Source organism: Montipora capricornis, chromosome 7, assembly GCF_036669925.1.
Source record: "Montipora capricornis isolate CH-2021 chromosome 7, ASM3666992v2, whole genome shotgun sequence".
Classification (NCBI taxonomy): Eukaryota; Metazoa; Cnidaria; class Anthozoa; order Scleractinia; family Acroporidae; genus Montipora; species Montipora capricornis.
This window is the reverse complement of record NC_090889.1, coordinates 30,728,908-30,741,407: the sequence shown is the minus strand read 5'-3', so window position 1 is coordinate 30,741,407 and position 12,500 is coordinate 30,728,908. Positions and strand designations below refer to the sequence as shown.

The window sequence follows — 12,500 nt, the reverse complement described above, 5'->3', positions numbered from 1 at the left end:
CTGTGAGATGCCAAGGGATTTCGTTATAAGACACTTACCAAAAAGAGTGAGGTTCCTAGAGTTCCATATGCCAAGAATGGTGTCAAGTTTTTGCATCTTGCCTTTAAAATTGAATTCCTCGTTTTGTTTCTCATCGTATGAAATATAGGTTCCAAGGACTCTAAGCGGTTCTTTGAGCCACTTAAAGTTAAAGGGTTCGTCCTTGCGATTTCTTAATGACCCTAACCAAAGCGCTTTGGTTTTTGACGGGTTCAGCCTGAGGCCAGATAGATTTCCAAAGGAATTAAGAACCGCGATAGCTCGATTGACCGAATTGCAATCATTGCATAAAAGAGTTGTATCGTCGGCAAACTGACTTAGTTTCAGCTCTTTTTGAAAGACTGTTATTCCTTTTATTGTTTTGTCTTGTCTGATTTTGCACGCTAAGATTTCCGCCCCTACGATAAATAAATAAGGGGACAAAGGGCAGCCTTGTCTCACTCCCCTCGACAGTTTAAAGAAATTTGTGCAAAATCCATTGTTGAGAACAGCGCTCTCCGAATTATTATAGAAAGTCGACACCCATTGTTGTATACTGTCTCCAAAATTAAAGAGTGCGAGACTTCTTTTAATGAAGCTCCATTCGATAGTATAAAAAGCTTTACAAAAATCAAGCTGTACAAGGATACCTGGAATATTTTGTATTTTTGTTTGTTCTACTGCATCGTTGACCAATCTAATATTTTGCTCAATGTATCTACCTTTCAGAAAGCCAGTTTGGTCAGGGCTTATTAAGAGATCCAAAACTTTTTCAAATCTCGTAGCTATGACTTTTGATGCAATTTTATAGTCAACATTTAATAACGTAATCGGGCGCCAATTTGCACCCCTTCTCTGGGATATTGACATCTCGCCTTTCAGGTATGCCTCATTAAGACAGTTTACTAAGTCCTGTCCTAGTAGCTCAAAGAAACAATTATAAAACTCCCAAGTAAAACCGTCTTCGCCTGGTGATTTCCCGCTACTGAAAGTCCGCAGTACTACTTTGCACTCTGCAGGTAATTTCGCCTTCTAATTCGTTTCTCTGTTGGTCTTGGAGTTTAGGAGTTTTTAGACTTTGTACAAACAAATCGAACAAGTCGTTTTCGTCTAATCCGGAGTTATACAATTTCTTATAAAAGGTTTCAATTTCGTTTAATATTTCGTCCTCATTAGTCAAGGTTGTACCTCCTGCTCCCTCCAGCTTTTTAATTGACTTACGGTTGTAATTCCTCTTCCCTAGGTTGAAAAAGAAAGCGGTCGGCTTTTTACTTCGTTCAATCCATTTACATTTGGAACGTATGATACTACCTTTACCCTTCTTTTGATAAATGAGATCAATTTCTTCTTTTAAATTATTGTATTCATTTATTTCGTTCTTAATTCTCGGTTTTCACATGACGTCACGACCGCCATGTTGGTGCCCCTAAACAAAGAAAAGGCGGCCATGTTGGTGCTCGACCAAATCCTCCGGGAATTGAACTCTATTATTATGCAAACACTTCCTTTCGTTTTTGTTGAAAAACATGCCTGTTGATCACGTGAGTGAAAACCAACAATACAGTCTGTATTAGGACTGTTAGAAATGACTCTGTCAAGCACTTGTAGTCTATTTTGAATGTCCCTTTCTTTTTGGTGTAACTGTTTACCTTCATTTTTAGAGAAAGGAATAGTGATGCCGCGTATTTCCATCTTAATGAGTTCCCATTTCAGCCTTTTGTCCTCAATTTCTGAGTATTTGTTTTGGATGACAGCATAGCTGTCAGTGATCAATTTAACATAAATTTCGTCTTCTAACAATGAATTATTAAATTTCCATAGCCCAGGGCCTCTGTTGTCATTTTCCAGTTGCAATTGGACTCTAATTGCTTTGTGATAAGGCGCGATGGAAACTAAAGTATGCACATGAGAAACTCGATTTGCCGGGGGTTGTGATACGAGAAAAAAATCAATGCGAGAAGAGAGTTTTAATGCTTTGGATTTGAAGGTGAAACAAAGCTTACTTGGATTAAGATTCCTGTATATATCAATCAGTGAAAATTCTTCCATCATGGAAATGAGGTGATTGCAGTATGAGGTGGGTTTCCACTGGGACCCACCTTTTTTGTCAACAGCTTCCAGGGTAACATTCCAATCGCCGCCAACAATGAGATTTCCAATGTCTACATTTGTTATCAAAAAGTTATTTAGATTGCGCAAAGAGGCTAACTGTTGTTGTAGATCGTTGGGGGCATATATGTTGCAAAATGAAATATTTGCGGAGCCGGAGCACAGGTTAATTGAAATGATTCTTCCATTTTGGTCCCTATTGAGACTTTCAACAGTATAGCTGCATGAAGGGTTAATTAAGATACAAACACCACGGCTGTGTGTTGATCCATGCGAAAAGAAAATGTCACCTCCCCATTCATTACTCCACGTATTCACGTCATCAGGTACTGAATAAATTTCTTGTAAGAAATAGAATTGACAATTTTTATCCTTTAAAAAACTAAATATACTGTTTCTTTTGACACGATTTCTCTAACCCCGAACATTAAGTGACAAGATACTGTGTTTACTTATACCGTTATTGTACGATCAGGGAAAAGATTACCAGCAGAGAATCTGTTAATTAACTGGCCGATGATTAGGAGGGTAACTACAAAAGCATATACATAAATAAACAGGAAACAAGATCGGGTACAAAAAGTACTTATAGAAGAAACAGAAAGCAACGTTACATTGGAAACAACCTCTTGCATGCTGGATTTCTTTCGATGCCCTTCCCTTGTACCAGAGTTACAAATTATCTAGATCTTCTAAGCAGTGAATTCTTACTGATGATCCCGAAGGTGAAGTCTTAACAAAAATCTTACCGTCAATTGTCCACGCACTAACGAGCAATCCATTTTTCCTCATAACATTTGCTTTTTTGACAACACTACGTCGGTAGGCTGTGAGGTTTTCGTTTAAGAAGATACGATTTCGTCGTCCTAGTGAAGTAGCATAATTTGACGTGGGAAACAAATCAGACACCGCTATATCCTTGAGCGCCGTACGCTTTTTGTAAAGACTGGATTTAACCTTGTGGCTCAGGAATTTAACAATAATTGGCTTGTTTTGTGATTTGAGCTGGTGAGAAGTTTCGATGTCACCCGGAGAGATCGGCACATCCAATACCTCTCCTATCTATCCTAAAAACAACATCGTCGGTTGTGGTATAGGCTTCTTGAGGGATGCCGTGGATTTCTAGAGAGTTTTTACGCGTATATTGCTCTAATTCTTCCAGGTCAAAGTCAATTCTATCTTTTTCCTCGGTGACTGTTTGTAATTTCTGCTTGGTAAATTGGAGCTTCTTTTTTAGCTTAGAAGTTTGTTCCAACGTGGAGTCCAGCTTCTTCCACTTTAGCATTTCGTCTTTGAGAGTTGTCTCGATATGTTAGACTAGTAGCATTTTCGGGCGGACACGAGCACAAATAATGATTATCCGTAACTGTGTCCGGACTTTCGCATATATGATGAGAGGCACAATATTGTTGGTATCTGCTGTCTTCTGGGCCGCAAATCGTTCGTGGAATGTAAAACGAGTCTTTTATCGATTTCCAGGATTCACCTCCGCCAATGAACCTCCTTATTTCGATATTTTCAAGAAGAGTTTGCTCGACACAAAGTGACAAAGATATCAGGACTTCAACGAGTTTTCCAAATGGTCTTGATAGCAGACGTGTTACAATTATTTTTAAAAATACAACCCCACATTTGAATTTAAGGGACATGTTTCAATGTTTTAAACATCATCATCAGCCATAGTGAGTAGAACAGTAGATTTTTACAAGATGATCCGTATATATATATAACTATCAATGATTCTTTGTAGATTGATATTCGTTACAAGCAGATAAATTCAAAACAGCCAACAATATCAACAACTGACATGTCAGTTTAGCATTACACTTTTAAACTTTTACCGTTGTATCAGTTGTTTTCTATAAAACTATTGATTAGTTTGAAATTATCAACGAACATTTAAAATATAAAGTCGGAGTCATCGTAAGCACTAGTAAATTTGTCAAAGACGAACAAAATTTGTAGTCATAGAAAATTTCACAAGTTCTTATTTATTTCAAATAGCACGAGAAAAATCATGTGAATACTTTTTGGTAATATGCATGATAAAATTCGAGATGGTTAAGCAGACGCAAGGCATTCGTATCACGCAATCACGCAATAATTGCGCCAATCTCTGAATTTCTTTGCTCATTGACCAATCAGAATGCTTGGTTTGCTACCTCTTTTTGCAATGCATAACCCCTTTTCTGCACTGTGTTATCTGAAAACTGCATTGCTCTTATCCAATAAGAATAGAAAAGTTTTTTTAACGTACATTATCAGACTCGTAGCATATACAATATGGTTTGCATTGTTCAATGATATGCTTGAGACGATGCCTTAATTGCTGTACGTTGTATGGAATGACGACTGTACTGAACAGTTGAGTGTATTAACACAATGGATTGATGTCATTAATTCCTATGCACAAACAAGAAAAATTGTAAACTATTCGTGGACAAAACATTAACTGGATTTAAGAAAACACGAAAGAAGAATATCGTAAATTTCCAATCATTCGCAGTTAAATGGGAAACAAGCTTTTAAATGAAGATATCGTTAACCAGTCAAAAAATAAACGAACGATAGAGTTGAGCATAAGAAATTTTACGGACGGACACACTCAGAAAGGAATATCGTACGGAAGAGATACCTGGTTACATGACAAAACTTAAACTTACCCAAATGTCTTCGCACCTCTACATTTTCACGGCATCTCCAAAGGTTGTCTCGATATGTTAGAGTAGCATTTTCGGGCGGACACGAGCACAAATAATGATTATCAGTAACTGTGCCCGGACTTTCGCATATATCAGTGGCACAAAATTGTTCGTATCTGCTGTCTAGATCGCAAACCGTTCGTGGAATGTAAAACGAGTCTTGGTGTAGCCAGCCAATGAACCTCCTTATTTCGATACTTTCAAGAAGAGTTTGCTCGACACAAAGTGACAAAGATATCAAGACTTCAACGAGATAGATCTTCATCTTGGTAGAGAACTCAAGGATCGCTGGTCAAGTAATAAATGGAAATTTAAAGCTGTCTTTCTCTTCTTGGCAGTTATATATCCTGGCAGTGCGTATCGAACATTGCCATTGTTCATAGAGGCGGAGCTTAGAGACATTAATATGCCCGCGCGAAGTTCAAAATCAATCAATTCAACTCACAAAGGCCCTTAGGACTGCGACGAATAAAATAGATACAATGTATGTATCAGAAATGGTGGATTTGATACTACTTTTCTCAAACTTATTAATAATTCATAAGCCAAAAACAAAAGAAATCACTACCGTGAAGGAAGTTTGGATATGTGGTCTTAATTAGCATAAAATTTCGCCAACTTTGATCCCAAATATCTCTTAAAATACTGATTCCTTTGAGAATCAATATCCAACACTCGAAAGAGTGTTTCATCAAAAATCCAACCACCTCGAAATCGTTTAAAAAACTAGGCCTTCCCGGGCGGCCTCGTTTTTCAGCTCGCTTGCCGGTGTTTGGATATCCGATGAAACACTCCTTCCCGTGTTTGATATATTACCTAGACATCGGATTCCCTTCATATGTTGCATGAGCCCTTTATACTCGTATATTCTGCTATCGGCAAACACCTTGAAACACAACATGACAATAAAAGAGCAAAGATCGATCACCTCTTTAAAGTCCTAAAGAAATGCAGAAGCAAGTTCGATTGCCTAATACACGAGATGCTGTTTACAAAGGACATCAAACCTTCTCTCAACACCCAAAGTGACTCAATCCGCGCCAAACTTTTCACTTGACACTTTCGTTCCTATTTTCTATTATTCGTTTTGTCTTATTTTTGGGTATTATACCCATAGGACACACAAATATTTTTATTGTTTCACGTTTTATATATTCTTGTTTGTGACTTTTGCCGTCTTGACTTGATGATGGCGTAGAGTATCGCCGAAACGTCGTCCTTTTTTTAGAATTTTTGAAAATGTTTTTAAAGAATCTTTTAGCGTTTTACTTTTCGATAAAACATTTTCTTTTCACAATGAAGTTAACTGGCACGTATGGTTCGTCAGTTCCCTTCTGTACTCGATTTTTATTATATTTTTAAACAACCTTAATCCAAATATCTCAACTATTTAGGAAGGTAGAGGGGAGGTTATCGTACTGAAGCAACATGCATCGCATTTGGCCCCGCCTGTCGACGTCAGTTTACCTATACGGCAAAATGTCTGCTTTTACAAGTTTGTTCTTGGGGCAACGAGTTTTTAAATGTTTTTTTCAATTACTACTGCAGCAGTAGAGACTATTTTTTTATATTTCAGTAGTAGAAACTACATCGTAGAGCATTCATCTACCTCCTTTTTTTTTTTTGTTTTTGTTTTCGCGTCTATGTACAATGACGCATAAACCCTTAAAATATTACATTGTCAAAGTTCGGGATTCTTTTGCGTGACAGTTCCAAACTTGCGAGCAAAATATTTCTATTCTTTCGAGCGTCTTTATTTTGTATATGATGGAAAGTACTTAAACGTAATTAATTAGGGAAAAAACTCTAACCCTAACCCTCTTTTTAACTTTTCATAGTATGGCCCTGTGCATTTTGTTTTCGAGAAATCCGACTTCCCTTTTAGGTGTTCCTCTTGAAACCAGCGTAGTTTCCTCTCCTTCTTCAGTTGCCATATACCTCGTCACCTTCAGTGGTCATTTTGTCTGCTTCATCTAGCATTCTGTGCTCAAAGGTTACATCTACTTCTCTCCTGACACAATCATTTCTTTGCCTCTCTGTCCAATTCACTCTCATGGAACTAAGACGTTTCGAGCGCAGAACCCTTCTTCATTGAGAAGAAATTCGTGAACGAAGCCGAAGAAAGAACGGCTTTCTTCACACTGAAGAACGGTTCTACACCCGAAATGGCTGCGATTCTTTTTAAATACTACTGACGCTTTTTGATATTTATTTCGTATAACTCTACTTGGTTATTCATTTTAAAGTTTCACGTATCTCCTACAAAACGTTTTGGTTACTTAAATACCGGGCTGTCACTTTTTTGTAATTTTTTGGCTCTTCTGTGCAAAATCTAGACGGATGGGTCATCATTTTTCAGGCCACTTTTCTTAAAACTGGCTTTAGAAAGTTCGTCCTAAAACTGTCACTTTTTTGTAATTTTTTGGCTCTTCTGTGCAAAATCTAGACGGATGGGTCATCATTTTTCAGGCCACTTTTCTTAGAACTGGCTTTAGAAAGTTCGTCTTAAAAAAAAATTGAATTGAAGCAGAGTTTTGCATCTATCCAAACCACTCTGATATCAGGAGTGATGCCATGGTGATGCAAGTCAGGCTTGCTACGAGTTCTATTCCTTTATTTTAGCATTGAGACTCGTTGCTGGATGTCCGTTCGAACTTCTTCACACGAAATGTATCCAAAGAGTAAAACACTGGCCTCGCCGAGGAGTCAGCATCCTCTGTGCTTTCAAGGTAACGTGCCACGAAAATGTCGTCATCTAGTTCATCGTCATCTTGATTATCACTTGTGTCCCTTTTGAGGGTGTCAGAACACAATTCCTCCAGCGTTAAATAAATTGGCTCTTCTTTTGAGGTATCTTTTCCCTCACTGCCTTTAAGGTATTGCTCTTCAATTACGCTATACACCGGCTCATCTTCCCATTCAGACTGAATTTGCATTGGTTCGGGTTCAGCTATTGAATTCTTTGTTTGCTCGCTATCCAAATAATCTTTTTGGAGATGGACACTTGCGTTTTTTGGGTCACTGTTTCAGTGCTCCCTCGGGCTTTTCAAAGTAACGGTCCTTAAGCTCATCGAACGCTTGTTCAATTGTAACCAAAGTGTGATTGTTGTTCTGCTTTTCAGTTCCGGACCTTTTTAAGGTGTAAAAAACTGGAGCTCGCACGTAAATGGGAACGTTTTCATAATGTCCCTTATCTGTGTTATCTTGCCCTTCTTTGCCGCCACACTCCCCTTCGTTTTCCAACTGAGGACGAATTCTCGTTGCTTTGGAATGGTTGGATTTTAACCGTCTCAAATGCAAATAAACTGGGCCGTCGTGGTTGGATAGCAGCTGAAATGGAACAGTTTCTTTTTTACCAAGCACCTTATTTCCTGGTTCGCCTGTGCCTTCAGAATCACCCGTACCTTTCTCATTCGAAGAACGAGCCTGAGGAACGAGTCCTGGTCTCTCTAAAGAGGCGTTCTTGGCTTCTTCGGGGTTTTTTAGGTATCGGTCCTGCAATTGATCAAAAGCCTCTTCAATCGTAAAGATGTCATTGCTGTCATTCTGTTTATCAGAATCAGACCTTTCCAAGGTATAAAACGCTGGCGTTCTTGTGTAGACGGGATTAGTCTTTTTATTTCCGTCTGCTCCTGTCGGATTTTCGTCTTCCACATCTCTCCATTTGGGCTGAATTCTGGTTGCTTTAGAGTGATTGGATTTTAGTCGCCTCAAATGGAAGTAGATCGGGCCATCTTCATTACGTATCGTTCCTCGGCTAAAAGTAGGAGTACCTTTTGGAAAAAGCTCCTCCAAAAAGTTGTACACCGGCTCAGAAGCATTTGCGAGTTGTCGACCTGTATAGCTCGTTTCAGGAATAGGTTCTGGTCTTTCTGGATTGGTGCTCCCGCGTTCACCATCCTTGTTGAGAAAGCGTTCCTCCAACTCATCAAAGACTTGTCCAATGGTAAACTTGGAACTATTGTCATTTTCTTCATCCTGTTCAGATTCATTTAAGGTGTAGTAAACAAGCGCTTCAGTGCAAATGGGCCGATATTGATCCGGGCCGCCCACAAGTCTGAAAATTGGTCCATCTCCACACTCTAGGTCGTCGTTAGTTCGCCTAAATGTATCCGAAAAACATTCCTCCAAAGTAAAATACACTGGTTTTTCAGGTGTAAACTCGGGTAGATCTGGTTCCTGTGCTCCTCGCACGTAAGGTCCCAGAATCTCTAGAACAGGTCCAGTTTCATCTTCCGAACTGCCACAGTGACTGTTTTCTTTCAAGTTAATGAAGTCGGGCAACTTCAAGGAATTCTCAACTCGTCGTTTCTTTCTATTTTTCACTTTTGCATAAATGTGATCCTCATTAAAATGTTTTTCGGATTTGGGATTTTTTGAGGCACCACTTCTTCCCGTTTCTTTGTCAATCAGTGCTGCCTCTTCCACGACACAATAGAATGGCTCCTTTGTTTCGTCTTTCGAGTGCTTTTCTGGGAATTCGATGACTGCGTATACGGGACCCTTGTCCTCTTGATCTTCCCATGAAGGAATCCCATAGTCTTGCACAAACATAGCTGTTGTTCGAGAAAGAGTAAAAGTATTGCTTAAAATTGAGCCAGCAAAATGATTTAGTTTCGTAACCCTTTCTTTCCCACGATCGAAACGTACATTCTCCCAACTAGTACCATGGATTTCTTTGTCGAATAGTAATGAGAATTTGGTGTCATATACCTGTCTAGCTTACAGACATTTTTTTTGAAATTGTGAAGAGAATTTACGTACCGATCGATCACTCCTGGAAGTCATAGGGATGATTATTAAGAGGCAGATCACCCGGTCTTCAGTAGTAGACGGGATTTCAATATGGTGCTATGGTTGCGCAAAATATTTCGTTCATTTTTAGAAATATGAAAACTTGGAAAGAGCAACAATTGGAATAAAAAGAAACTTGACGACAAAATCTAACTGAATCTGAAGCACCAAGATGGTGTTAGAGTGGGATGTCCTGTAGCAGCTCTCGTAGCAAATAATGTGATTGGCTCGATCGATACCCAAGCCAAAAACAAACGACTAAATAAATGAAACAATGAGTTAGACTTAAAAACAATACAAGCTGCTTACAATGCCAAATAATAGCAGGTTACGAGAGATGCTATTCTACAGATAGTGGGATTAAGGTATGTCGCTATGGCAACAGCTACGACGAAAGGTGGAGGAGAGGACAACTTACGCGATCTTCTGATTGTGTCATCCTCATCTGAAGGTGAGTTTGTTGTCGGGCTTATGACAGAAATCTACAAAAAATACAGATAACAAGTCAATACAAGCCTGGCTCAATGGAACTGAAGAGGGCGGATTATGCAAAAGCAATAGCTGTAGCATGCATCGTGCCTGTTGCTTTAATTTGAGTAGAATTTCACTTCTATAGAGGAAACGATAAATCTAAGAACTATAATATTTCTTTTGTACGTACCTTTGTCTCTTGGCTTACACTTCTTGGCCGAAGGGGCATCCTGTGAAGAAAGCAGATTTGAACTTAATGCCACTTGCAACATATGTAAGTCTTTGTCAAGACCAGAAGAGACTTGGCAATAAAGACATAAGATAGATTTTATATATGGAGCATCAAACGTTTAACGAAACTGAGAGAATAAATGCAAGCTTCAAAACATCCCTTGCCCTTCGAATCCCTCAGGTTTTTATCTGTGCACCAAAGACCTTCAGCATATCTTGAGGTCTCCAACGTAGGCATATGGCTGTGTTGTAAAGGCACAAATGAAACCATGTTTCAATCTTATCTTACGGTTGTATGTTGAAAATTAGGAAGCGTGCGTTACTTTAAACGCTGGCGTTGATAAACATAGTATCCCACGATGTTGACTGTGACTATGACAAATGCTGTTATCTCTGTTGAAATACCACTGTATAAACCATGGTTTTCTCCTTTCCTGCCACCACTAACATTTGGAGGAATCTGAGAGAGATAAGCAAGCGAATTTTTGTCAGTTGGATAAGCCTGGTTTCACCAGCGACTCCAGCAGAAACGTAAGCATACGAGCGGTTATTTCATCGTGAAAACGAGGTTGACACAAGCATGTGTACAAATGCAAGGATCTTTTTTTTTGCCTTTTCTTGTGCTTGCCCTTATGCTTGCGTTCGCTTGCGTTCGCTTGCGTTATGTGAGAAGGAAAGACAGCATAGGCACAAAGAAATCTGCTGCGTCTGCCCGTGTCTGTCCAATAGCCCTTATTCACGATAGCGGCCATGTTGGTTTTCAAATTGTCATGCAAATTAGCCATGTGTTATGCTGGGGGCAAACATTGGAATAAAGGCAAATTGCGGAAAATCGGCACGTCGAAATATTGAATTAACATTGATTAAAGTACATTTTAGAATTTAGAATTAAGTACCTTTTATAATAATTTTATATCTTTTGATTTCCTCCGACATTTTTGACTTTCTACTTCGTTATCTGCTAATTTTTCAGTAACAAAATCGAAGTAACTTGTGCAAGCATTCTGTTTTACTACTTAGGTGATAATCATTCAATGAACATGAAACAAATCATCTGTGTGGCTAAGATGTTCGTTATAACCTCTCGAACTTGTGTTGTTTGCCCCCTCAGAAGTGTGTAGCTAATTTGCATGACAATAGCAAATCCAACATGGCGGCTATCGTGAATAAGGTCTATTATAGCACTCGTTCCAGATTCCCGCGTCTGTCCATTTAAAATGGGGAAGGTCGTGGTTGATGTTGATGCTTATGTCGACGTTCGTTTTTACTTTGCATAAACTACTTATGCTTTCGCTTGTGCGCATGCTTGCGGCAGTAGTAAAAACCAGGCTATAGCTAAGGGAAGCAATGTCCTTATTCCAAGAGACTTTCACTTTAATAGCTCGAACCTAATCAACCTATAATATTATAACATATGGGTAATATCATGATTACAAAGTGTAATATCGACTAATTACATTGAAATGACTATGACGCTTTTTACCACAATTGCTTGTAATCTCGCAATCTGATTGTCTAATTTGCCGTTGTAGATGAGTTTCTAGACAACGCTGTACTAGTCATGCTCGCGTCATTTTGTCACGCAATGTAATAGCCAATCAGGAACGCCCATTTTGGGAAATAAACCAATCATATTGCGAGGAAGTTATAGACAACGCTTGCTCTTTCTTTGAGTCATGATTTTGGTTACGCTCTGAAATAAAAACTTTCTTTGGCGTTGACTCACTCGTTGACTCACTTGGCGTGGACTCACTCGACTGCGTCGTGAGTCCACGACATTTTGACCACTGTGATTACGAATACCGTTGTCGATAAGAGTACAGACAACGCTGAACCACTTTCGATTTGTTAAACATACAGTAGAAGCTGGTAAAAAATGGGTGCAGAGATCACGCAGTGGAGAGAGCACTCACTTCTCACCAATGTGGCCCGAGTTCGATTACCTGACTCGGAGTCATATGTGGGTTGAGTTTGTTGGTTCTCTACTCTGCACCGAGAGTGGTGTTAGAGTGGGATGTCCTGTAGCAGCTCTCGTAGCAAATAATGTGATTGGCTCGATCGATACCCAAGCCAAAAACAAACGACTAAATATTTGAAACTATGAGTTAGACTTAAAAACAATAGAAGCTGCTTACAATGCCAAACAATAGCAGGTTACGATAGATGCTATTCTAC

At 39.0% G+C, this 12,500-nt stretch overlaps 2 protein-coding genes across 3 annotated transcripts in view; both read right to left on the bottom strand.

The window, feature by feature from the left end:
- LOC138056892 (uncharacterized) overlaps nucleotides 1-5,259 on the bottom strand; it is a 17,954-nt gene extending 12,695 nt beyond the window's left edge. Inside the window, exon 1 of one of the 2 annotated variants that reach the window (XM_068902825.1) lies at nucleotides 4,791-5,259. In XM_068902825.1, coding sequence (XP_068758926.1) covers nucleotides 4,791-5,094 — 304 coding nt within the window. In that variant the 5' untranslated portion in view covers nucleotides 5,095-5,259. Of the gene's footprint in view, nucleotides 1-2,876; nucleotides 2,936-4,790 lie in introns of those variants that run through there. The other variant, XM_068902826.1, reaches the window with a different exon arrangement.
- A 1,066-nt stretch (nucleotides 5,260-6,325) lies between these two features.
- Nucleotides 6,326-12,500, bottom strand: part of LOC138056886 (uncharacterized) — a 16,089-nt gene continuing 9,914 nt past the window's right edge. Inside the window, exons 8-11 of the mRNA XM_068902818.1 lie at nucleotides 10,649-10,785; nucleotides 10,285-10,324; nucleotides 10,042-10,105; nucleotides 6,326-9,385 (exon numbers count right to left, since the gene is read on the bottom strand). Of these exons, the coding sequence (XP_068758919.1) occupies nucleotides 7,848-9,385; nucleotides 10,042-10,105; nucleotides 10,285-10,324; nucleotides 10,649-10,785 (1,779 nt within the window). The 3' untranslated portion in view covers nucleotides 6,326-7,847. The remainder of the gene's footprint in view (nucleotides 9,386-10,041; nucleotides 10,106-10,284; nucleotides 10,325-10,648; nucleotides 10,786-12,500) is intronic.